The sequence below is a fragment of the Barbus barbus genome, assembly GCF_936440315.1.
Source record: "Barbus barbus genome assembly, chromosome: 4".
In the NCBI taxonomy this organism is placed as follows: domain Eukaryota; kingdom Metazoa; phylum Chordata; class Actinopteri; order Cypriniformes; family Cyprinidae; genus Barbus; species Barbus barbus.
Genome location: NC_136732.1, coordinates 32,602,729 through 32,630,651, shown reverse-complemented (window position 1 = coordinate 32,630,651; position 27,923 = coordinate 32,602,729). Strand labels below are relative to the sequence as shown.

Here is a 27,923-nt window from a genome sequence, read left to right as displayed (position 1 = left end):
CAAAAGTTTTGGGTCAGTTTTTTTTTTTAATGAAAGAAGTCTCACCAAGGCTGCATTTATTTGATAAAAATACAGTAATATTGTGAAGTAATTTCACAATTTAAAAAGCTGTTTTCTATTTGAATATATTTTAAAATATTATATATTCCTGTGACGGTAGTGAAGCTGAATTTTCAGCATCGTTACTCCAGTCTTCAGTGTCACATGAAATTATTTTCTTCAGAAATCATGCTAATATGATGATTTGCTGCTGAAGAAACATTTCTTATTATTATCAATCATTAAAACATTTTTTCTGCTTATTACGGTGATACCTTTTTCAGGATATTTTGATGAACAAAGTTTGAAATAACAGCATTTATTCTAAATAAAAGTCCTTTGTAACTATTTAAAAGCTTTTACAGTTACTTTTAATTAATTTAAAGGGATAGTTCACCGAAAAATGAAAATTCAGTAATTAATTGCTCACCCTCGTGTCGTTCCAGACTCGTAAGATTTTTGTTCACCTTCAAAATACAAGTTAAGATATTTTTAATGAAATCCGAGAGCTTTCTGACCCTCCATAGACAGCAACACAACTACCATATTCAAGGCCCAGAAAGGTAGTAAGGACATTGCTTTATTTTAATGATGTCCTTACTACCTAACTTTGCAGTTGCGTTGCTGTCTATGGAGGGTCAGAGAGCACTTGGATTTCACCAAAAATATCTTAATTTGTGTTCTGAGGATGAACGTTCTGAGAATATCTTATGGGTTAGGAATGACACGAGGGTGAGTAATTAATGACAGTTTTTTTTTTTTTTTTTCGGGTGAACTAACCCTTTTATGTGTCCTTCCAAAAAAATCCAAACTTTTTCAACTGTTTTCAATGTTGAAACATAAATAGGCAAAGTAACTGGCAATAGCTGGTTTGATATGTAAATTGAGATTTTAAAATAAAATATAATTCAATGCATATCAAACACAACACCCCTGCATTCAGTTACACTCCGTATTGAATATGTAAATTGAGATTTTAAAATAAAATATAATTCAATGCATATCAAACACAACACCCCTGCATTCAGTTACACTCCGTATTGAATATAATTAGTTTTGTACTTCATTATTACTCATAAAATCATGGTTTTGACAGCTGTACATGAGCTGAAAGCAGTATGGCCTATTATTTTGTAAAAAGTCTGAGCGTGACTGTGACCTGCTGCTTATTACCCAAAAGTGCTGCCGTTATCGAGCGATGTTCTTACAGATGGTTTAATCCCAAACTAGTCTCTCATCGTTCTGACTTTGTTTTCTTAATTTTACGTTGCAATCCGTTGACCTGAGGCAGAATGTTAGCTGATCTGATCAACATTGCTTCTATTGCTTCCATTGCAATAGTTAATGGTTATTCAGGAAGTGAGGTTTGATCGGAGAGCTTTTGATGTCCAGACAGGCCTAAGGCTGTGGCTGCCTTTGAAACGGCCCTTTGCTGATCTGCTACATTGAGCGGGCAGTGTTCCCAATGAAGGCCTTTGGAATTCAGGCTTCGTTTGTGTTTATGGCTTTGTTTATTTAGTCACTGATACAATACTCACGTATGCATACACTTGCATAAATACATAGTTATTTTGAAAGCATGCTAATGATTTGATGCTTTCAAACAGAGGGGTGCAAAAGTCTGTGCTATTCTATGCTATTTTGCAATAAACTAGTTGAATTGATTAAAATGTATGTTCCACTTTTATATGATTACTTGCTTATACTTTATATGAACAATTTGAGTCAAAAGTTAAATAGAAAAATATATATGAATTATAGTAGTATCATAAAGTTCTTGTTGATTCTCAAAATCAAAAAAACTAAAATTTGTTTTATAATTGATGAACTTTGCAACACTGACACTGTTATAAATACTGAACTAAGTAGCTGAATTTAGTTCAGTGAACTGAAATTATAACTGCTTTACAACTGAAATTATATATGTTTTCATAACTGATAAATATCGCAGCATTAAGATTTTTATTTTCCTGCTCTTCTGAAGCTGCTTTGAAACAATCTGTATTGTATACAATACTATGTAAGTAAATGTGACTTGACTAATTATTTCCATGTTTAAATTAGATTGTAAATTGCAAATTTGAACCTGATTGTACATATTCATGGGACATCCGTGTGTTTGCATGTCTCTGTGTGATCTGCCATGCTAACTGTTGAAACAGCCTGGACATAGGACATTGTGTTCTAAGAAATCGAGTGATTAAAGTGAAAGAGAGGAAGCGTTCGTCTTCATGTCTTCAGTCCTAAGTAATGTGACTTTGCTTGTGGATGACTGATTAAAAACAGAATGAGCATGAGGCAGTGGATCATGCTCTCGTTCAGCCAGTCATGCCTGTGTTTCTCAAGCTCTAAACCCACCCATGTCTAGCTGTTTACTGTCTGATTCATGTCAACTCCATGTCCATTTCCAATGAATGCATCACTTGCCAGGAACACGTACCGGAAATTCAGCAGATTGTTTTATCATATTTTCATGCTTTATTTTACATGAGTGTTAAGTGTCTGTGAGGAAATAAGCTTCATACATGCTTTGGTGAGGAATAGTCTACAACTCGCCACTAAGGCTTATTTAAAGCTTTCTTTACACACTGTATAAAAAGTAGATGTAACCAAAAAGTAACTTAAAGCACAGATTCTGAATGACCATATTCTACATCCCTAATAGCTAAACTTAACAACTACCTCACTAACTTCATTCATTCATTCATTCATTCATTCATTAACTAATAATAAGCAGCAAATTAGCAGTTTATTGAGGTAAATGTCATTGTTAAGGATTTGTTAATAGCGAGAATTGGACCTTAAAATAAAGTGTGATCATATCACTGCATTGAGATGCTTCAGTTTTGTTTCTATCGTATGTTGTTAGAACTTACAGAATATAAATTTAGGTACATTTTTGGTTGTTGTTTTTTCAGCATCATTTATTTAGCATCATTATATAGTTACTGTGCATGTTAGTCTTAAACCTGATTTGTTTGTTGTCATTGTAGGAGAGTTTACCAGGCAGGAACTTCACTTTTTGGCAGTGGTTTGATGGTGTGATGGAGCTCACTAAAAAACACCTGAAGCCTCACTGGAATGATGGGTAAGATCTGACCTCAGTTTGAACATGAACAAACAGAAACATCACACTCCTACAGATTTAATGTTAAAGATAAAATTTAATTCATGTGTAAAAGCTAAAAACAAATCTCTTGTTGCTGCTCAGTCAATGAACGAACAGAAAGAAATAGAATAAGAGCTGTTGCTCTTATCTTTGGTCAAAAATCATGGACACTTCTGATTTCTTCAGTTTTGGTAAATTTCACCTGGCCACTCTACTGGAAAATGAATCATAAGGATTCATAATGAATCACATTCTTAAATCAGTTTTTTTTTTAGTGGTATATCTTTATGAAGTGCTTCTCTGCCATAACTGGCTGATTGAGAGATAGTGCTGGTTAAGGCTATACATTAAGGCATTAAACCATGGATGGATTAACACAGGAGTAAGATCTGAGAGACCTCTTGCGGCTTTGATCAGATCTAGCTCCCTCTCTTTTTTTTTGTGCTCATCATTTTCTCGTTCAACCCCCAGTCGACATATCTTGTAATCCTTTGTATACAAATCATGGTGAAACTGAACCGTACACACAAGATAACAGCCTCTCTGTTTTTGTGTGCGTAAACGTCCTTTTATGAATTCATGTTTGTGTTCATGTGTTTGTGCTTGTATGTCTCAGGGCGATTCTTGGCTTTGTGAATAAACAGCAAGCTCAAGACATGCTGATGTCCAAACCCAACGGAACCTTCCTGTTGCGCTTCAGTGACTCGGAAATTGGTGGCATCACCATAGCCTGGGTCGCAGAGAACCCTAACAAAGCAGGTAGAGCCATTACTTTGCTTCTCGACTGCCATTCCTCAATACAAACATGACTTAGTTGTACTTTATAATATTGTTGTATAATTGGGACCTTTTATACATGGTATTTCAAAACAAATCACTTACAGTGGCTTTAAATGCTCCTAAAACTAGTTAAAAACTCCTGTGTGTGTGTTTGTTCTTCATAGGAGAAAGGATGGTTTGGAACCTCATGCCATATACAACCAAAGACTTCTCTATCCGCTCCTTGGCGGATCGCATCAGCGACCTGAATCATCTCCTGTTCCTCTATCCTGACCGGCCCAAAGACGAGGTCTTCTCCAAATACTACACCCCTCCGCTGTGTAAGCTTGATCTGGAATTATCTACGTATTATTCATCTTGTTTGACATTATATACAAACACACAAACTATCATTCAAAGGTTTTGGGGTCAGTATTTTTATTTATTTATTTTTTGTGACAGTAAAGATAATTGTAAGGTTATGAAAGATTTTTATTTCAAGTATATTACTCTAAAAATACATTTTGATCTCTTATTCATCACAGAATCATGAAAATCACAGTATTAAATCACAAAATTAAGGAACACCACTGTTTTCAAAATTAATAAAAAGATGATATTTTGAGCACACATCATTATATTAGAATGATTTCTGAAGTATTATGTGACACTGAAGACTGAGTAATGATGCTGAAAATTCAGCTTTGCAGCACAGGAATAAATTACATTGGTAACACTTTAAAATAGGGAACACTTATTCACTATTAACTACGATTTTTCCCTAAATAAATTCCTAATTTGCTGCATATTAATAGTTAAGTTTAGGTACTGGGTGGGATTAGGCATGTAGAATAAGGTCATGTAGAATAAGGCATTAATATGTGCTTAATTAGTACTAATAAATGGCTAATAAGCAACTTGTTAAGAGACCCTAAAATAAAGTGTTACCTACACATTTTATAATATATTAAAACAGAAGACCGTTATTTTAAATTGTAATAATATCATACAATATTGCTGTTTTTACTGTATTTTTGATCAAATAAATGCAGCCTTGGTGAGTCTTGACATATTTCAAAAACTGAAAATGTTTTTGCAAGTAAAAAACTTTTGAATGCTAGTGTATGTACTTATTAATTTCTTAAAATATTTATTCAAAATTATTAATATATACAAATATTACATTAAACATTAAAGGATTTTTGAAATCTAAGAAAATATAAGAGAGTTAAAAGTTTTGAAACGATTTACTTGAAAATGAAAATGAATTAAACGTACCATCTTGAAATTATTTTGAAATCAGGGACATTGTAAAACATCTGTTTTACACCCGTATACTCACAAGTCATGACACAAGACTGTGAAAGTAGTATAATGACACCATCCTTAGGAAAATAATTGTTGTACATAAAAAACTTTACAGTATGCACAATGTTGCTTTTTTTAGAGCCAGTAAAAATTATTATAAGTATATTGCTAGCCTGTGTGTTTGCATGTGTATGTTTATGTCCTTGTGTTTAAATGAATGTGTAACACTCTGGCTAATCTAGTGTGTTTGTGTTTGTATTCTCATTCACACACAGTGTGAACTAGTGTTATGTTATGGTTTAGGAATAATCTGTTTATCTTTCCCACCTCTCCAGCTAAAGCTGTGGATGGATATGTCAAACCACAGATCAAACAAGTAGTGCCAGAGTAAGTACACACACACACATTTCTGTCTCTGTGTGTTTCACTGACCTCTCAGCACACAGCTTCACATCTCTGACATTCAAGAGCTGCTAACCTGTTAACTCTGAGCGGTAAACCCAATTGCACGCTAGCGTTTTAGCGCTGACCTGGCGCTGTGGGCAGTTACTGGTTGCCGTGGATACTTGAGACTCTGTGCTCTCATTCCACTCCTCAGCATATACTTAGCTTTGTTAGCCTCATTAGCAGCATTATTTATCCATAGGTGGACAATCCCGTTGGTCTTGTTAGCAAGCCTTCCACTTCGGTCAAACTCAGCATGGAGTCATACACCATCAGACTCAGATAATTCAGTTCTTCTCATCAGCATTCTGAGGGAGTGATTATCAGACTAGCTCTTCATTTTGAGGGTTAGCAAGATCTCTGACCACTAGCACCCACTAGAGTGTGTAGAGTAGCAACAAGCTGTGAACTAGAGCTGAACAGAATAATAAATGAGGGAGAGAGAACAGAAGAATGACATGAATTGTTATGTGAAGCTGTATCAATATACTGTATATCAGACTGGATTCAAACTCATTTCACAATAATAGATGAAAGACATACTTAAAGGGGTCATCGGATGCTAAATTCACTTTACAAGTTGTTTGAACATAAATGTGTGTTGGAAGTGTGTGTACACATCCATCCTATAATGATAAAAATCCACCCAGTGGGTTTTTTTAAATCCCTATTTTATTTTCCTGTCAGAATGACGTAGTTCTGCACAGGCCACTCCCACGAGTGTTGATTGACAAGGCCGTCTTACCTTAGACCCGCCCTGAGTGAGCTGAGAGCTGTCCGACTCCGGTGCCGGGGAAGACAAGATGTCTCTGATTAAGCGATTGAGGCGTTTAGTTGTTGGATGTAATAATGAACATAGCAGTCGTCATTTACTCCCAACATCTGAGCCTCTGAAGATGCAGAGGATAAACGTTACTTTCATTTTGAAGGGAATGCGCCGATCCCGATCTACATAAATGTGTCTGTGTTCGCCTGAATCATTCGTGTTCCAGCTTTATCTACAGAAGTGAGTAGAAGGGTTTGATTATGAATCTTTGCAAATCGCCTTTCCTAATAACGTGCTTGTTAGCCAGTTTCGCGGCTGAAGTTTAGTATGCTCCATAGATATATATACCTAGATGCCTCATTATCCACTGTTTCTATGGGCCACGATACGCAAGCCATCCGCCATTTTTGGATCGGCCTGCAAATCTTTGAGGGAATTGACTGTGTGCGTCTACAACAGCAAGTTATCCACCTTTTTCTTGACACAAATTGGCCATTTGTAAATTCTATGGGTCTAGCTTCTGGTCTCATCTGCATCCAGCTATTTTTAGATGTACAAAACGTTTTGCTGGTTGATATTGAAAATTTGTGTGTCTTATGATATTACTTTAATGTATTATCTTAATTATGAACACACTGGTTTGTAGTGCAAACAGTTTTACCGTTTACTACACGTTGTTATTCTTCTCGATACCCAGGGTGGTTGCTAAGGTGTTGCTATGTGGTTGCTAGGGTACTTGGGGTGGTTGCTAGGGTGTTGCTATGCAGTTGCTAGGGTACTCAGGATGGTTGCTAGGGTCGTTGCTAGGGTACCCAGGGTGGTTGCTAAGGTGTTGCTATGTGGTTGCTAGGGTACTTGGGGTGGTTGCTAGGGTACTTGTGGAGGTTGCTATGGTACCTGGGGTGTTGTTAGGTAGTTGCTAGTTTCACAGATCGTTACTATGGAGTTTTATAGATTTTTTTAACATGTTCTTCTCAATATTTATCTATAATGGCTAATGAACCGGAACTCTCACCCATAGGCTTACTTCCGCGTTGAAGAAAAAGGTGGATACGCTTGTATATCTTTGAATATTCATTGATTATTATGGTGAATGCGAGATGGCTGACGCGTCAGCGTATCTGGAGTGGTCGAATAGGGAATCTACACATATCTATGGTCTGCTCGTCACTCCATGGAAGAGAGGGGCGGTGTCAGCAGAGCTCACTAGCATTTGGACTAGAACAGCGTGCTGAAAACAGAGCTGATTTTGACAGGATAAAGGAGGTGTTTTTTACACTACCATTGAGAAATTTTAACCAAAGTATGTTAGACTTTTCGTAAAGACTCTAAAGAATCATATCAGCTTGTGTAAAATGGGTATCTGATGACCCTTTTAAAAAACCAAAACTGTAATAAAATGTTGAAAGACTAAAATGACTAAAATTAAATTTAACTGAAATAAAAATTTATTAAAACCAAATTTAAATAAAAAAAACTAATCAAAATGACAAAAGTATAATATAAAACGAAAAATATTAAAATAAAAGCTAATTCAAAATAAGAATAAATACTGTAACCGTATATAAACAATACTAAAATAACACTGATGATGTTAAATAATTGACTATTTATGCGTGTGTCTGTGTTTATGCAGGTTTGCGACACCTAACCCCGACCCTGCAGCAAACCCCACCTACATGGACCATGCGGCATCTCCAGCAGTCAGTCAACCACATGCTTATGGACTCTATCCTCCCATGTGAGTGTTTCTGTCTACGGGTATATTTCTGCACACAAATTAAGATATTTTTGATGAAATCCAAGAGCTTTCTGACCCTCCATAGACAGCAATGCAACTGACACGTTCAAGGCCCAGAAAAGATTTAATCAAAAATATGTTAATTTGTGTTCCGAAGATGAACAAAGGTTTAACTGGATTTTTGGGTGGACAATCCCTTTTAAATCAATTCTGCAGTTTTCTCCTTCAAATCAGCATAGAAAATATCTATTGATTTTATCTGGACCAGCACACACTGTATATATAATATCAGCATAAATAACCCTCTAAAATGTGCTGTTTATACTATGGAATTGATGTAATTTTATGAAGATTATTGTTTTCAAACTACTCAATGTAACTCGATCTCTCTCTCTCTCTCTCTCTCTCTCTCTCTCTCTCTCTCAGTGGAGACCCTATGCTGGATGCTGATGGCGATTTCGATCTGGACGACAGCATGGATGTAGCGAGGCATGTAGAGGAACTGCTCCGTCGACCGATGGAGGGCCAGTGGAGCGGCCAGCAGTCATGACCTCTTGACCTGTGACTTCTCTAAACAATGTTTTTTTATATATATATTTTTCTCCTTTCACTCTTAGTGTATTTTCCCCATTTGTTTCTCAGTGTGGGTCTTCATGAATTCTTTTTCTCCATCATCACACCTCTTTGTCTTTCCCCCATCCCTTGTTTCTGTAGAAGAGGAAGGAGCTAATGGAAGAAAAAAATACTATGAGCCTTCCTCTAATTAAATACCACCAAACAGTATTGTAGGAGAGAGAGAGAGAGATGCATGTTATCTCTTTTCCTTTGTGCGTGTGTTGTTTTTGTTTGTTTCAAAATTACTTTTTTCACAGACCGAATCTGTGAAACTCTTAAACCAAGATATACTACTGTAAGGAACAATTTTGTTTTCAAACTGTTTTATGATTGTCATTTTATTTCGAGCTTTTTCAAATATCTACTGCATCTGAAGTAAATGCATATTATCCTTTGCACTCTTAAACGAATGCTTTCTTGCAGATGATGACATTATTGTTACCATATGGTGTTTGCAATGTAACGCTTCTGTACACTAAAGAGTGTTTAGGTTGCTAGGCTGTTAACATTCGGTGCATCTACATCTACGTCTGTGTTTAATATGAACTCTGAACACAAGTTACGCCCGCATCCAAATCAGCAGCACACGACCTGTCACTCACATCACCAGAACTGAGGCACACATGAGAAACACACACGCGCCCGCTCGCATCCGTCCCGGGTAAAGCGATGGAAACACATGGGGCAGAGAGAGGTCCGCTGAGCGTCTGGGCTCACACTACACTACACAGGCCGTCTCTCTCTCTCTCTGTCTGTCTCTCTCCAGTGCAACAGGTGATGACCTCATCTGTTCTCATGCTTTCCTCTCGGAACAAAACAAGAGAACCCGTCGTCATGGTTACACATGCTGCTCCTCGTATGCTCCTAACTGGCCATCCTATAGGTTCACATTTCTGCATGTAACTGACCTGCATCTTTGTTTCTCTCGTACTTTGCATACGCCTGCACAGAAGCCTTGGCCACTCAGGACATTGACGTACAGTTGATGTAAAATACAAATAATAGTAATAATAAAATATCAATAAAAATGACACAATTAAAAGAAATTACCTATATCTAGTATAAATTAAATGTATTTTTTGTTAACATATTTCTATTTTATTACTGTAGGGCACTAGATGGCTCCGGCCCTCTGTGTAGAGCAAAATTACGCTTTACTGTGTCCGATTGTTGGTAGAAGCCCTGACATACTGATCCAAAAATCAGTACTCGAATGGCACAAAGGGCTCGTTCGCTGCCATCTCAGTAGTTTCACTTCAGATTTCAGCTGAGCTTTCGCATGGAAGAAAAAGCCAAACCGGTTAGCACGAAAAGACGTTTCCTGTGTGCTTATTGTAATGTGTAACATGCAAACCTGACTAATGACGCCCACTCTCAGATGCCTGTATTCTTTTTTTAAAGGATGGTTTATTCATCGCAGTGGATGTTGATTTTATTTTCCCCTCTCTATTTCTCTGTTGTGGCAGAGACACGTAGGAAGTTGTGTGGTTTTTCTTCATCTTTTTTTTATTGTCTTTGTTTTCAAACTGATCAGTCATGTTGTTGTGTAGACTGTTTCTCACTGTAGGTGTCGAGGTGTGTGTGTGTGTGTGTGTGTATGTGTGTGTGTGTGTGTGTGTGTGTGCGTGTGTGTGTTGGCATGTTCAGCTTTGCTCTGTTTTGTGTTCGTCCCGTGTTTGTGGTTTGGCTGTAGAGAAGCGAAATTTAATTGACAAAGTTTTTTTTTTTTTTTTTTATAATCTGGACTCCAGCACAAGTGGTCTGAACACTTTGTCTTTCCTGTGAGAATAAAATTAACTTGGATTCATAATTGGTGTGATTTCCTTTTAACAGTTTATTCACCATTTTAAAATTACAAACCATAGTCTTTCTATCCGGTCCTTTGTAAATGGTTTCTGAATATGTGACTAAGAGCAAAATCATTGTGCTCTTTGCAACCACTCTTCCTAACAGCATTTATCTGAGAAAACTCAAGTTTGTTTTTTTCTTCATAAACTAAAAGCAGACATTTATATGCTCCAGTCATTGGACTCTTCAAGCTGTGAAGTAGGGAGATGGTTCTCACTGCAGAACACAAGATCCAGGGGGTGTGGTTGGATCCAGATCCAACTCCTCCCACCTTACACATACCTAAACCTACCCGTCTCCACCCCCTGATCCCTAAACCCACCCATCTCCACCCCCTAGATGTGGATCCAACCACGCCCCCTGGATCTTTGTTCTGCAGTGAGGGGCTACTGGAAAATGGAACAAATTATTCAACATTCAAGGGACCAAATGTAAAAGTTTAAGAATATCTGTCAGTGAAAACATCATATTGATCGACTTCAAATCTATGAAGACATTACAACCCTGGTTTTCAAAGCTGTTTCCCTGATTTTGAAGGTGGAATGTTCCCCGTTTCCATACTGGTGTGAAGTATATGACGGAACATCAATGCCACACTGCAAGAATTCAGATGCCGAGTGTGAACATGAATCAACATGCAACAAATGCAGTTTTTGTTATTTTTGCTAAATCTGAGCCATTCCCTCAAATCATTTGTAGCCTACAGAGAGAACACACACAATTAAAAAAAAACATTTTACAATCTGGTTCTGACATGAAAACAAAGTTTGTCTCAGCTAGGTCTTGTTAAGAGTTGGGGCCTTAGTAGGCAACAAATTATAATTTTTTTCTCGTACAAAAAGGTTTCAACAGGGTTTACAAACCTTTCCGTAATATGTTAGATTAAGGGTGTTTTCACACTTGGTTCTTTTCAGGGGTCTGAGCGCGGTTCGGATTATTTTTGGCCCATAAGTGAACACTCCAAACGATCTCAGACCCCTCAGAAGCGAACCGAACCGAGACCATCTCGGGAGGTGGTCTGAATATGGTTCGCTTTTGGCTAACGGTACGGTACGGTTCGCTAAAAAGGTGCATTGAACACAAACCGAATTTCGATGTAGTTTGGCCATCAGATGTCTCGGTACAGATCAGCTGTTCATAGTGGCTGCTGCTTCTGGCAGATCTCTACAAATTATCGCTGCTCACAACATACACTCCTTTATTTTAATTTCAACCGCTTCCAAACTGTGTAAGAGAGACGCCGGCTGTGTAATTTACCTCGCCAGTTTCATTTTTGTTTGTTTTTTGTGATATATTTTTGTGATTGCAACTTAATCGCACATTTTTATTTGTTCTAAATGTACCTTAAATTAGTTTTTAATACTCTAATCAACATGGGTATGGACAAACCTTCGGGTGTTGTGCCGAATTCTGACCCCCGCCAGATTACTACCCCCCTAGGTTTAGGGTTAGGTGTGGGGGAGGGGTTAGGATTAGGCAAACAGGTAGCGATTTCAACGAGGGGGGTAATAATTTGGCAGCGAGTCGAAAATGGGCAAAACACCACAAAAAACATTTTCCTGTCCCTTTTGAAAGGGTTTCCGAGTCCGACAACAGCTTAAAATGAAGTAAACTTGCCCCATCTTTTGGTCGAAATGGGTGAATGCATTCCACATGCCAGTCTGATGAGAAGCCACACCAGCAGTCAAACAACGAATCAATTGACTTCAATGATCTAGACACATAAACTCAAACCATCACTCCTCTCAGGAAAATGGTTACCCTTTCAGACATGATTTATTAAAAAATTATTTACTGAAATAATAATTTTATTATTATTATCCTACCATCAGGCAGGAGCACATGTTTTATGTCTCTAATTGTAAAGAGAATATTGCTTGAGGAAAGAGCTCATCTGTTGCTTGGAGACAGAAGCCTGTGCTTAATAGAGCCATATATAGAAAAACAGTATATGCCAGGTAGCCTACTGCACTAACAAAAGCTGAACAATAAGCTAGATCAGAGTCAGCGGATCCGCTCTTTGAACAACAGGTAGGCCTACTGAGAATCAAATCATTTCAGTGACTCGCAATTCAGTCAAGGTGGAAAAGACATTGGGTTTAATCTTTGCAGGACATTATGAAACAATTACACTAAACCTAAACTCATTTTGTATTTATTATCTGTATTAAAAATTGCCCATTGTATACGCTATCTTTATGATTTTAGCCTAAATAATCTGAATTAGGACACACCTTAGACTCATTGATTTATATGAATCTAAATAGGGTATAAATACAGACTAACCCAAATAATAACTCTAAAAGAAAACAAATTGCATTTTCAGAATTTAAAAAGCATAATTTACTTCATAAATACTTAATTTACAGCACGACCATATTTATTTTTTTAGAAACTGTATAAGAAGGATAATGCATAACAGGAATTACCATAAGATTTTTTTCCGAAATATTTATTTTTATGTAGCCTACTCCGTCTGCATAGTCACTGAGATTCATTTATTTTGTTTATTTTTAACCAGCAGATGTCGCTGAAACACAACTTGTGAGTGAACTAATAAGATTGGTAAATTTGGAGTTGTCAGGTTTGTCTTCACTGTAGCTGTTCAGCGTCTCTTCTCTACTAGCAGTATTACAAAGTCTTGTAGGCCTACCTATTAAACTGAATTCATATCTAAATGTAAAATATTGCATAGAAGAGTTCTTCGGGTGATTGAATTGTGTTTCTTTGTGCTGCCGTCTCCCCTGATGACTTATATTTCTCAGATCAGTGAGAATTTCAGTCTTACTTTCGATTCCTCCTTCTGTGATCAGACATTGACAGGAAATAAAATACTTTTCTCACACACACCGTTGACTTTCTTTTAAACTTTTGCTTTTCAGTAGTATGAAAGGTTTGATCAATTAAAATAGGCTACTGCAAGAAAATAGTTTTAAAATAAATGTATTGATTGTAATTTTTGACCTCTACCCACATCTCGAAATAACTGTTCACATTAAAATGAATATTTGAATTTTGTTTTATTAATATTATAATTATGTAGCACATTTACACTTAAATTACTTATCTGAGTGTAGTTGTAGCCTGTGAAATGTTTTGTTGTTGTTGTTGTAAATGTTTAGTGTTGTGCATGGAGGGTTCAGGGTGGAGTCTGTGCTGAGATGTTTTGCTGTGATTCAGTGGCGGGTGGAAGATTGAAATATGGCACACTTCCTGCCTCAGGATGTTATTGTGGTAAGAAATTAATAGGTTATATGATTTGGCTAAAAAGAGATCAAAGTGATCATTTTTTAATCACTTTTGTTTCGTATCTGTCTCACTCAAATGCGTGAACTGGAGCTGAGTAGAGGGTTGTATAGCACTAAAAAACGCAACACTGGTGATAACTCTCAGTAGAAAGTGTGGCCATATATCAGGTGTACAGTATGACAGCACAGTTCAACCTTTTACCTCCTCCTCCATAAAAAAGACAAAACAAAAAACGATCATTTCAGCTGGTCAGGCACTTTTAAATAAGCTGTTTCAAGCAAGAACTTCTTTGTGTGATTTGTTCATTTTATGGTTTACATTTTTTAACAATAATTTAAATTTGACATTTTAAGCAGTAATTTCCCATTCCAAAGCTATCTCTTATAGGCCTGATTTGGTAGCAGTTGCACGATGAGGCTGTGGATGAGGAATATAGATTTTTAGATTTCACTTTAAAAAGTGTGTATTTGTTGTGTACATCATGCATTTTCCACATTAATATGTAATGGAACACAAATGTAGTGAAAACTTGATGCTATGCATTAGCTATTTGGACTTTAAGATGTACTGTCTGCCATTTTCATTGGAAGATCCGGTTATGGCATTTTTATTTTAAACATTTTGAGGTCGAAAATGTAAAAGAAAAGGTTCACAATAAGATCCATGACATGCATTTAAAAAATATATATATATATAGGGCGAGTTTTCATTTGCTGTCCTCACTTGATGTGTGTTTACAAATAGTGAGATGTCACTATTAAAGCCTGTGCTTTCAACCTAAGATATAGGGTTTTATTTTGCACTAATAATAGCACATGCCAACTATTGGCATAAACAAATGACTGTTACTTTTATCACCTATCATGTCTACAATTACACAGCTTAGGTTTTTATGAATGCAACCTTGGCCTTCTAGTGTAATTGTATCCAAACCAACTGTGTAGCAAATTTAAATAACAAGGAAATCCCTGCTAATGTGTCAAAGATGTGTGATATTTCAAAGGTTTAGATCAGGGATCTTCAAATCTGGCCTACGAGATCCACTTTCCTGGAGAGTTTAGCTCTAACCCGAATCAAACACACCTGAGCATGCTAATCAGTGTCTTCAGAATCATTAGAAAATCACAGGTAGGTGAGTTTGATCAGTGTTTCAGCGCATTGGCCCTCCAGGGCAAGATTTGAGGAACCCTGGTTTAGACTAAACATTTTCTAAATAAATTGGGAAAAACTGTACTGTTGCAATTGCCCTGCTCTCTTCCAATGAGTTTTGATGGATCTCTCAACATGTTCTCTACTCTTTCTAAAGTTATGCTCATACAGTCCTTCCAAAAACTGGCCTGCTGGAGAAAAATCTGTACTAAGAAATGTTTTCTCTCACATTTGCCCCATCAACACGGGTGGAGGTCTGCCTATATGTCATAAACTTCCTGTTTTTCTCCCTTCATCAACCTTTCTTCAGTAGTTTCACACCAAGACAACCACACCATTCAATAAACCACTGCATTTCCAAGAGAACGCCTAATGAATCAATGCAATGCTCATGATCGTGGGGGTGGAGCGTCATCTGCAAGGACGGTTTGGGGTCATGACAAGGCCGCTGTCCTCATTCAGAACAACAGAAAGAAAATAAGTGGATGAAACCAAAGCAGTTCTCAGCCTTGTTAGAACAGAAGGGCTTCATTGTGAAAGGAAACCCGATGTCAAACGCGGGCCAGAAAATAGTTTCTCAGAAATGGATTCCAGGCAGTGTTTTGATGGCATCAACTGATTGTGCTGAGGGAATTATGGGCTTTTGTTCTTGAGGCAATTCCTCATGCATCATCCTGATGTCTTAGTCTGACAATAAATAAATGATACCCTTGCATCATCTTCCAAAGCATGAGAACTTCAGATCTCTTGAATGCTGAAACCTTATGTCACGTGCCGTACAGTTTTATAGGAGTATGTGCCAATGGCGCTCTGGTCAGCTGTTAATGACCTTGTTCTGAGTTACATTGCTCTTGTCTGGCCTTAATGCCCCGGCCGGGCATTTGATTGCTGCAGTCTGGAAGTGATGAATCATGCTGTAATGGCTGCTCGGGCAGAGGAGTATATGATTTCTATCATGCCATCACCAGCTAATGTGATTTGGCTTTTCTGGAGGATATAATTTGACAGTATAATATTTCCCCTCTGTCTGTTTGTCCTCTTTATTTGTCTGTGAGCACACAGTTGCCTATATGTGCAGAAGTGCGTTGGGTCTGGGATTTTCATTAAATCATTTTTTAATAATATGTAGAAATGCAGAAAGGTTTGTGTGAAGGTCAGGTTCAGGGTTAGGGGACAGAGAATATCCTTACCTTACCTCTGTGTAAAAACAGCAGAGGTCAAATGAAGGTCCACAGTGTTTCAGAGTCCTCAGGATGAATCAAGATATTATGCATATATCAGCATATATGCAAGAATAAAAAAAAAAACACAATGTCACAAAATCTCAGATGTCTGCAATCTAAAAATTACAGTATGAACTCAAGGAATTATCTTCAAATTCAGACTCAAGACTAAAATATCAGCACTATAAAAATGCAAGAATAAAACTAGTTAATTGGTAAACTATAAGTTACCTTACCATATAGGCCTATGGTAAACAATTAAAAGATTTAACTTCTCATTATTTTACTGTAAAACAATGTAAAATGTACAACTTTTCAAGTAAAAATATGAATTAATGTATAATACTGTATACATCCACATAAATCCCTATGTGACACCTCACATATGATTAGATTTTATTAAAAAATTATATAAATAATTTGGTTTCTTCTTTTGGCATCAGTTAGGGTGTTTTGTGTTACATTTTCTTATTTCTTATTTTATGTTTATTGCATTATTCTTTAGTGTCATACGTTACACTGACAGTGTTTTGTCCTTGTGATGACCCTGTGCACCCTCTAGGCCACTTACGATATTTGTTTTATAGGGTAATCTATTTAAAATTGTTATGTGTGTGTGTGTATATATATATATATATATAACATTTTTTTCTCAATTCTTTTCCCCTAAAACTCTTTAAGGGGGTATGTATGTACGTATGTATGTATGTATGTATATATTTATATATATATATATATATATATATAAATACATATACATACATACATACACACACGCACACACACATACATACACACACACACACACACACACACACACACACACACACATATATATATATATATATATATATATATATATATATATACATACCCCCTTAAAGAGTTTTAGGGGGGGAAAAAGTTAATAAATAAAGTCATTATAGCTGAGATGCCATTCTGAGCTTTGAAAGTGCAATACAATTTACGTGCCTGAAACTTTATAAACTGCCATTGACTTTACAAGGCTGTGATAATTTTATAGTTGTATAATTATAGTTATAGTACACTTTATGTAGTCCTTTATTTTCCCGTGCAATTAGGCATTTCTTTATAAGCCAAAACATCTCTGGCTGCCTCTTTAAAAGGGGGCAATTACTGGATAATTTCATGGTGTACTTACATGTACCCCAGGCGGAGACATAGTGTTTGTTTATCACTCTTTTCCAGGCATGCTGGAAGTCGTAGAGTAGCATGTTTATGTAAATCTGCTCGTGTTTATGGCTTTGTGGTTCCGTTTAAGTGAGAAGGGATAGTTTGCAAATCAAGTGGCAGGACCTGACTCTCCAAATGTGCCTTTAATCCAGTCACAAGCATCCTCCGCAGTCATCTTTGATAGGTCACGCATGAGAGAGACGCTGGAGGGACAGTACTGAAGTGACAGCACGCGAACTGATAATCCCTCCATCACTGCTTACAGGGCGTCTGGCAATCAAGGGACAGAACGAGGCTAATTGGCCCTCATAACCCTGTATTATCTCGGCAGTTACGGATGCTCGCCGGCAGACCACGGCGCGAGCGCCATCTGTGCGCTTTATTTTCTCCTACTGGCGACGAGGGGTGAGAGGGAGAGAGGGAGGAGAGGGGAGTTTGAATCTCTCCGCCTGCACAATCTATTCACCTCCTCGGCTGGCAGAGAACGTGCGGTGCCTTCTCCGTTCATGGATTTTACGGTCTCACTCCGACGCACGAGACTCCGATGGCTGTTTGTCTCGCCGTGGGCTGTTAAAATCACAGGCGCACTCACTTCGATGGTGAGTTTTTTGGCGTAGCTAACGGCAGAGCGCGCGATGGCTGAGCCGCAGGCTTCTGAATCCGTGGCGGGACCCTTGTACGAGCTCGCCTCCGAGGAGACCCCTCCGACCCGGGACGCGGCGGCGGCGGCGCTGAACATTAGCGAAACCTACCAGACATACCTGGACGTGTCGGCGGCTGGACACCCAGGGTACGGGGCCGAGGGGGTGTACTCTAACGGACGGTACAGGGAGCACAGCAGCCCGAGGATCGGCACCCGGAACCGCGACAGCTCTGCAGAGAGGTGCACCGGCACCGGGAACCCACCTTGCGGTATTATGAAGGTGAGTGAGTGTCATCACTTTGTTATTGACTGAGGACTTCCAGAGCTCTGCAGCGATGAAAATGCCCATGCAGCCGTCCACTGCTCTGCAAACACATTATGTAGCATTGCTCTACTGTTTCTGTAGCATGTTTCGTGTATGCTTTATGTTTCTGTAGCAGTTTTTCGTGACATGCTGGCTCAAAACCAAGTGAGATTTATACCTAGAACATTTTGGAATATCTCCTGGACATCTTGTGCCCAATAAGATCTTGACCAACTTTTTTTTTTTTTTTTTTACAGCTAATAGCTATAGAAATAAATGTCATTAATTATCAGATGACAGATATGCAGATTTAGTTTTTTACGATTATTTTGAGTAATAAACAATTCTTAGACTGCAGCATATAAAACATACCTTATACATATTTCAATTAGTTAAAATTATTATTTGTGCCATTTATGTTTATGCAAATTTATATTTATCTAGGACTATTCTGAGTTAGCCTATATCTAAGCCTAAAATCACTTAAAAAGAATGGCTGTGAAAAAGATATACATTTTTCACAATTAATTTCTAATTTTATTTTATATTGTTAAACAAAACATTTAAATAAGTAAGCTACTTTACTTTTGAGTACTGTTGTTTCCAGTCCTACAACACTTATCATTAGACCTGATATTAAAGAACCAACAATTTATTAAAACAGTAAATATTGGTCATATACAGTTTATATATATATATATATATATATATATATATATATATATATATATATATAAACTGTATATGACCAATATTTACTGTTTTTATTAGTTACTGTTTTAACTGTTTTAATAAATTATTAAATATATATATATAATTTTGTTTTAATAAATTATATATATATACACACACACACACACACACACACACACATATATATATATATATATATATATATACACACACATATATATACATATACATATATATATATATATATATATATATATATATATATATATATATATATATACAGGTACATCTCAAAAAATTAGAATATCATGAAAAAGGTAAATATTTTTTGTCACTCATTTCAGAAAGTGAAACCCATATATTATATAGATTCATTACACATAGAGTGAAATATTTTGAAATTTTGATGATTATGGCTTACAGATAATGAAAACCCAAAATTCAGTGTCTCAGAAAATTAGAGTATTACATAAGATCAATAAAAAAGGATATTTTAAACAGAAATGTCAGGCTTCTGAAAAGTATGTTCATTTCTATGCATTCAATACTTGGTTGGGCCTCCTTTTGCATGAATTAGTGTGATGATGCTGTGTAGGTAGGCATCTCACCAGTTTTATTGACATATTCATAGCCATTTAGAGTAGAATTGCAACATTATGTTTGAAGGCAGGGGTACAAATGTATATTCGTGTAACTGTTTGACCCACTTCCTGGTCACAGTTCTGGATAATTATGTGTTTTATTATTTTACTCATGTCTGACTGTGCAGTGCGCTTCAGCTAACCTTAAGCACCTCAATGTTTAGAAGGGCAGCTGTCAAGTGGTGTTTTAAGTGGAAAAAGTTATTTGTTTTAGTATACAGAGGGTCTGAACTACACAATTGGTTGAATTTTAATGTTGGTACAAAAGAAAGGCTTTGGGTCAATAAATCTATACGATTGATCTGTTGACATTTGGTACCAGAGTCAACAATAGATGATGAAGTGGTTGAGTTCTCAAAGAACAACCCTGTTAGGCACTTTGATTAATTACTTATCCTGTCAAGCAAAAGATTGTTCTTAGGTCAAAGAAGAGATAGGAGGAGGAAAAAGGAAACGACTGAGACAGTTTGAGGACAGCTCAAGATAATGTACAAAAAAAAAATACATCACCCCTTATGTTTTAAAGCAGGGGCTGTTTTCCTCTGTCGTTGTGGGTCAGCGCTGCTGTCTGAGATGAAGCAGGAGCTGAACATCAAAATTGTCATTGGGTTGATTCATTTTGCTTAGCAACTTACACAAAACAGCGTGCTATGCTCCCATTCCCTTACTTTATTTAATTCCTATGTGACTGTGTGGGTGTCTTGGCACCCACGAGAGGACCAGTATGACAGAGAAACGAGCAAAACACTCAACGTGCCGACATCTGAGCACTCAAAGTAGACTTGGTGTGTACCTATTTGTGGTGCTTGTGTAGAAGATTTAGCAGACTGGAAGTAAACAAGCATTCAGTATGTAACCTTCGTATACTTGAATCTCCATTGCCAAGTTATTAGAAATCGACTAACTGTAAGGGACTTGGTTTAACTGTGCTGTTTTGCTCAGGAATATCACGCAATTCTCTGTTTGTCAGACCTATTTCGTCCCTCATTTGCAGATGATTTTCCATCTAAGATTATAGGTTGCAGAGAGTGTTTACAGGTATCATGAAATACGCTTTCGTGCAGTGTGTGATCTGTTATTGAGATCTAACCGTCTAGCAGCAACTCATCCTCAGCTAAAACTCTGTTAGTTAATCTCTTGCTACAACAGATCCCTCTGTCAAACTGCCCAGGGCCAAAGTAATCCAGAGCACAAAATTTGTCTCACTTTTCAGCTTTCCTTCTCCTCACCTGTGCTCTGAGTCAGGCCTTCTTGTATTTTTAAGCCCAATGCTTTTGCTTTGATTTTACTAGTAAAATGGGATTAGGCTACTATAATTTTTAAGGGCAGTTATCTTGACTAAAGGCCTGTTCACACCAGTATCTACAAACCCGATTCCAAAAAGGTTGGGACACTGTACAAATTACAAATAAAAAAGGAATGCAATAATTTACAAATCTCATAAACTTATATTTTATTCACAATAGAATATAGATAACATATCAAATGTTGAAAGTGAGACATTTTGAAATGTCATGCCAAATATTGGCTCATTTTGGATTTCATGAGAGCTACACATTCCAAAAAAGTTGGGACAGGTAGCAATGAGAGGCTGGAAAAGTTAAATGTACATATAAGGAACAGCTGGAGGACCAATTTGCAACTTATTAGGTCAATTGGCAACATGATTGGGTATAAAAAGAGCCTCTCAGAGTGGCAGTGTCTCTCAGAAGTCAAGATGGCAAGAGGATCACCAATTCCCCCAATGCTGCGGCGAAAAATAGTGGCGCAATATCAGAAAGGAGTTTCTCAGAGAAAAATTGCAAAGAGTTTGAAGTTATCATCATCTACAGTGCATAATATCATCCAAAGATTCAGAGAATCTGGAACAATCTCTGTGCGTAAGGGTCAAGGCCGGAAAACCATACTGGATGCCCGTGATCTTCGGGCCCTTAGACGGCACTGCATCACATACAGGAATGCTACTGTAATGGAAATCACAACATGGGCTCAGGAATACTTCCAGAAAACATTGTCAGTGAACACAATCCACCGTGCCATTTGTCGTTGCCGGCTAAAACTCTATAGGTCAAAAAAGCCATATCTAAACATGATCCAGAAGCGCAAGCATTTTCTCTGGGCCAAGGCTTATTTAAAATGGACTGTGGCAAAGTGGAAAGACTTTTGCATTCTGTGGTCAGGCGAATCAAAATTTGAAGTTCTTTTTGGAAAATTGGGACGCCATGTCATCCGGACTATAGAGGACACGGACTAAAGAGGACAAGGACAACCCAAGTTGTTATCAGCGCTCAGTTCAGCTCAGACTGAACTGAGCGCTGATAACATGGGCTCAGGAATACTTCCAGAAAACATTGTCAGTGAACACAATCCACCGTGCCATCGGCCTTGACCCTTATCATAGACTTCAGTTCAGCATTCAACACAGTCATCCCTCAACAGCTCACTCACAAACTGGCCCAGCTGGGGCTCAATACCTCTCTGTGCAACTGGCTGTTGGACTTCCTGACCGGGAGACCTCAAGCAGTACGGGTCGGCAGTAACACATCCAGCACCATCACACTGAACACTGGGGCCCCCCAAGGATGTGTGCTGAGCCCCCTCCTCTTCACTCTGCTGACCCACGACTGCACACCATCACACAACTCCAACATTTTCATTAAGTTTGCGGATGACACGACTGTGGTGGGTCTCATCAGCAACAGAGATGAGACAAACTACAGGAGCGAGGTGAGCCGCCTGGCCGGGTGGTGCAGTGACAACAATCTCTCTCTGAATGTGAAGAAGACGAAGGAGATTGTTGTTGACTTCAGGAGAGTACACACTCAGCATGCCCCTCTGACCATCAACGGTGCGACTGTGGAGAGAGTGAGCAGCACCAAGTTCCTGGGTGTGCACATCACTGAGGACCTCTCCTGGACTAACAACACTGTAGCACTGGCCAAGAAAGCACAGCAGCGTCTCTACTTCCTCCGCAAACTCAGAAGAGCCAGAGCCCCGACCCCCATCATGTGCACCTTCTACAGAGGCACCATCGAGAGCATCCTAACCAGCTGCATCACTGTGTGGTATGGCGCTTGCAACGCATCCTGCCGCAAGTCACTTCAACGAATAGTGAGAGCAGCTGAGAAGATCGTTGGTGTCTCTCTCCCCTACAGCACCCGTCTCACCCGCAAAGCCCTCCGCATTGCAGGCGATCCCACCCACCCCGACACACAGCTTCTTCAGTCTGCCATCAGGGAGGAGACTGCGGAGTCTCCAGGCGAGGACCAGCAGACTGAAGGACAGCTTCATACATCAGGCCGTCAGGAAGCTGAACACCCTCCCGTCCTTGCCCCCCCTCCCCTCTTTCACCCCCATTTAACACAGCAACACACTAGGAACTCTGACTCTGTGGCACCCCCCCCCCCCACCGACCAACAAACTGTGACCGGCACCTGTCACTTGTGCAGCATTGGCTGATCACTACCTATCCAACATTGACTGCAAATTACCTCTTCGGATAGTCTGACAAAAAGCTATCCGAACTTGTCACTTTAACAGACTGATAAGCTCTTCTTGCACTACACTCATAACAAAACAAAACAAATCTGCACAGTTTTGTTTTTGTACATTCAACTGGTTTGCACTCCATCTATTCTGCCATGTGCCTTATGCACTTTATCTATCTCTCTTTTTTTATTTTCTACAATGTCCTCAGACTGATAAGCTCTTTTGCACTACAAATATATCTACACAGTGTTGTTTTTATTTAACTGGTTTTGCACTCTATCTGCCATGCGCCTTATGCCACTTATCGATCTAATTCTTATTTTTTTCTACAATATCCTCATTGTATATTTGTATAGTTGTATGTACATATGTTTAAACTGTGTTTATCTGTATCTGAACGTGTTTAATGTTAACTGTATGCACCAAGGGTCTGAGAGTAATGCAATTTCAATTCTCTGTATGTATGTGCTGTACTTGTGGAAGAATTGACAATAAATGACTTGACTTGACTTCAGAGGCCTGCATCTCTGATGGTATGGGGTTGCATGAGTGCGTGTGGCATGGGCAGCTTACACATCTGGAAAGGCACCATCAATGCTAAAAGGTATATCCAAGTTCTAGAACAACATATGCTCCCATCCAGACGTTGTCTCTTTCAGGGAAGATCTTGCATTTTCCAACATGACAATGCCAGACCACATACTGCATCAATTACAACATCATGGCTGCGTAGAAGGAGGATCCGGGTACTGAAATGGCCAGCCTGCAGTCCAGATCTTTCACCCATAGAAAACATTTGGCGCATCATAAAGAGGAAGATGCGACAAAGAAGACCTAAGACAGTTGAGCAACTAGAAGCCTGTATTAGACAAGAATGGGACAACATTCCTATTCCTAAACTTGAGCAACTTGTCTCCTCAGTCTCCAGACGTTTGCAGACTGTTATAAAAAGAAGAGGGGATGCCACATAGTGGTAAACATGGCCTTGTCCCAACTTTTTTGAGATGTGTTGATGCCATGAAATTTAAAATAAACTTATTTTTCCCTTAAAATTATACATTTTCTCAGTTTAAACATTTGATATGTCATCTATGTTGTATTCTGAATAAAATATTGAAATTTGAAACTTCCACATCATTGCATTCTGTTTTTATTCACAATTTGTACAGTGTCCCAACTTTTTTGGAATCGGGTTTGTATAGTAGCATCCACACCAGCATGCTATAGCCTATTGTTCTGTTTTGTGCTGCCGTTTTGTAATCTCATTCCTTCATTAGCTGGAAAAAATGATTGACAGTGATTCCAACAATATCATTCTTCTGTGTTATTACTGATATAGTTGTGATGAACTTCCCTAGTGGTGGGCGATATACTGGTAGACATGGTTAACCACTTGAAATTTGTCAACCGATAGAGATTTTGAACTATTGTCTCTATTGCAGTTACATGCTCGTGCAACATTGCTGTGCTACATGGTCACGAAAATTGTTATTGTTTTCATGCGTTTCAAAGCATTTCTGTTTAAAAACAAGTGATTTTAAGCCGATTTTAAACACAATCAGCAGCGAAAGAGAATTCATTTTGCGAAGACGGTGCTCATAGGGTGAAAGAGTACTGAACCGAGTTATTTTTGCCACTTTATAGGCTTTGAACGGTCAACATGCCTGTTTTTGCAAGTATCTTTGTAAACACAGTACTTCGGGTCTTAAGTGAAAGCAAACAGCTGAGAAAGAAAACACATGTGTAACAGTATATTGGATCCGGGCAGCTCTTAAAGTGACAGCAGTCTAATATTCCTGCTGTCTGTCATTCATGTTAATCAAACAACAAGAGAGAGAAAATATCTCACTGCTCTTGACTAAATCACTTTTGTAACTTTCATAAGAAGAAATATTTATTTAATTTACACAGTAAAGAATATGCAGTGTTTTTACAGTATACATTTTAGTACTTTATACAATGTAGCATTTCTTATTTATTTGTTCTATTGTAGCTTTTTTATCCTATTGATTGTAATTAGTTTCTTATTCTTATTTAATCGCTGACTGTTCACTCGTCCTCAGTAAACTTGAGTTTTTATTTTTTGTTTTTTATTAAGGCTAGCATTCGTTTTTTTGTGATATTGACGCTGGTGACAAGAATTATGAAATTTCTGTGGTATCAGAAATCAAGAATGATAATAAATAAATTCATAGTTAGCATCCTTGGTGATCAGGAAGGCGATAGATGCATCATCCCTCAAGAATAATGATTAACGGCTATAAATCTCTAAGGTGTCAGTTACAAATGCGTCATGCTTCTGCTCAAAAAACCTGTATTCATAACATTTCTGTTAGCAATCAATTTACTTTCTTGCTTATGAGTTTATATAGCCACCCAGAGAATAGCGGTGGGTGATTTCTATCAATACTACACAGCAAAAGGGAGAAAGTGAAAGGGAAAGGGTTGCGTGTGGGTTGTTGTGCATTTGGTTGAGTGAACACAGGAGCGTTTAATCAAATCAGATGCTGTTAAACCGAGCAAATGTCATTGACAAATGGAAAAATATCTAGACTCGGTAGCAACATGCACACTTCTGCATATTAGGAAACAACAGGTGAAGTCAGGCCACGGCATACTAATAAATGTGACATTATCTGATTATGTTATTATAAATCGCACACCTAGTGTTTATGTAATTGAGTTGTGTCGAGCAGACATTAATTTTGATATTGATAGGTGACTGGCTCATTACTGTATAACAGCTTTAGGCTGTAGTTTAATTTGTTGATGTGCTAATGTACCTGCACATTCACTTCCTATGGGTAGGCATATCACAAATGTTTCTAATGTCTCAATTGTGTCTCCTATGCAGCAATGAGAATAAATGAAGATCTTTGCTGGCATCTCATGTTTCCAGATTTTTGTCTTCAGAAAATGTTCCCTCATTATTTCACAAGTGTCTACTCTATTGTTTCAGAAAAGATCTTTAAAATGCAACACACTCGCCAAGATACAGAAGTTCCAAACTCAGATCATATCATATCAGTATGAAAATTCTCATCACATTCTTCCAAATCCTTTATTTGTTTGTTTGTTTATTTATTTATCACAAATTTATTGTGTGCTTCAGTGTTAGTTTAGTATTATTTAAACATTATATTTTTATTAACATCTTGAATTAGCTTTAATTTAATATTTTTTTTAATATATATTTTTTCCATTTGGGTTTTATTTATTTTTAATTCTGGTTTAGTTTTAGTTCAGTTTTATTTTTTATTTATTTCCAATAATTTTAGTGTTTCAATGTATTTCAGTTAGTTACCAAGGCAGTGTTTAACATGTATTATTTATGTTTTTGTTATTTCAGATTTATTTCAAACAAAATGTTTTAATAGTTTTATTTATTTTTTATTTTAATTTTTTTGTGTGTGTGGTGAGTTTGGTATAATTATGCTTTCACTCTTTTGTGTTTTTCCATTTAGGCTATACTTTTGACAAAATTCCGGTTCTGAGAATAAATGCACTGCTGGTATAAACAGTCCATTCAAATCCATGCTGCATCATTGATTTTCTTCAGTGTGGTAATGGATTTGGGCCATAGACAGCTCTCCTTTTGGTCTCATCTGGGGAGATAGGCTCACGTTGGCCATCTGGAGGTTTGGAGATTAGAATGGCTGGAGGAATATGCGCATTGGAGAAATCGCCCTAGGCTGAATCTGACGTGAGTTTGCTGAGGTGGTCAGTGGGGCCACACTATGTGTGAGACAGTGTGTGATAATGCTGCCTCATGTAAGCTTCTGCTAAGCTAATTTGTGCAGAGTACCACCTTGTCTTCTCTGGGTATAATGGGTTTTGACTTCAGTGTTGTTATGCTGTCTCTGTTCATGTTCATTGTAGGTAAAGAGTCCATATGAAAGTGACATTTGGAAGACACACATAGATGCCGAATAAGAGTACGCTGGAAATCTGGGTCACTGGTCTCTAGAGTTCACACATACGCTTTAGTGGAGACATCAAATGCACTCAGGCTTTCTGCGAGTGTGTGAAGCTTCGTCTAGTCATGAATTTCCATGATCAAACATATTTGATGTTTGAGGGATCTCTATATTAGTTTTTATTAGTTATCATTATCAGCGTGCAGGTTTTGAAGTCTGTGTGTTAAGGATACAGTACGTGTGGTAATGGCCCGGTTGCCCACAATTACATTTTGCTGTCACCAGGCCCCCAAAAGTTGCCAGAGGGATGTGTTCACTTGTCAGTGTTACATAACACCTGAACCTTGGACAGTAGCAGAGCACTGTCAGTGTGTGTGTGTGTGTGTGTGTGTGCATAATAGGGTGTGGGTATATGAGTGTGTGCATATGTGTATATAAAAAGGCAACTGACATACAGTGTATTCCATCAAATTCTTTGTAAACTGATTTTTCTCATTCTTTTCAAATTATTATGCATGCAGAATCTTTGACCTCATAAAGAGACTATATAGAATATACTTACACTTAAAATTAAAAAATATTCTAACTTATAAAATATTTTTATATACGCACTACCATTCAAAAGTTTTGCATCTGTAAGAATTTTTAAATAAAAATAATACTTTTCATTTGACGAAGAATCATTAATTTGATCAAAAGTGAGAGTAAAGCCTTTTAAAATGTTACAAAAGATTTCCATTTCAAATAAATGCTGGTTCTTTTGAACATTCTTTTCATGGTTCTATTTCATGG

At 37.7% G+C, this 27,923-nt stretch overlaps 2 protein-coding genes across 4 annotated transcripts in view; both read left to right on the top strand.

Annotated features, from left to right (window-relative positions):
• Positions 1-10,589, top strand: part of LOC306865569 (signal transducer and activator of transcription 5B-like) — a 94,910-nt gene extending 84,321 nt beyond the window's left edge. For all 3 annotated transcript variants that reach the window (XM_079410260.1, XM_079410262.1, XM_079410261.1), the window contains 6 exons: positions 3,033-3,127; positions 3,765-3,907; positions 4,093-4,248; positions 5,551-5,602; positions 8,062-8,166; positions 8,593-10,589. In XM_079410260.1, the coding sequence (XP_079266386.1) occupies positions 3,033-3,127; positions 3,765-3,907; positions 4,093-4,248; positions 5,551-5,602; positions 8,062-8,166; positions 8,593-8,716 (675 nt within the window). In that variant the 3' untranslated portion in view covers positions 8,717-10,589. The remainder of the gene's footprint in view (positions 1-3,032; positions 3,128-3,764; positions 3,908-4,092; positions 4,249-5,550; positions 5,603-8,061; positions 8,167-8,592) is intronic.
• A 7,249-nt stretch (positions 10,590-17,838) lies between these two features.
• The window catches only part of LOC306865639 (inactive phospholipase C-like protein 2), a 78,674-nt gene continuing 68,589 nt past the window's right edge, over positions 17,839-27,923 (top strand). The window contains exon 1 of the mRNA XM_079410362.1: positions 17,839-18,367. Coding sequence (XP_079266488.1) covers positions 18,080-18,367 — 288 coding nt within the window. The 5' untranslated portion in view covers positions 17,839-18,079. The remainder of the gene's footprint in view (positions 18,368-27,923) is intronic.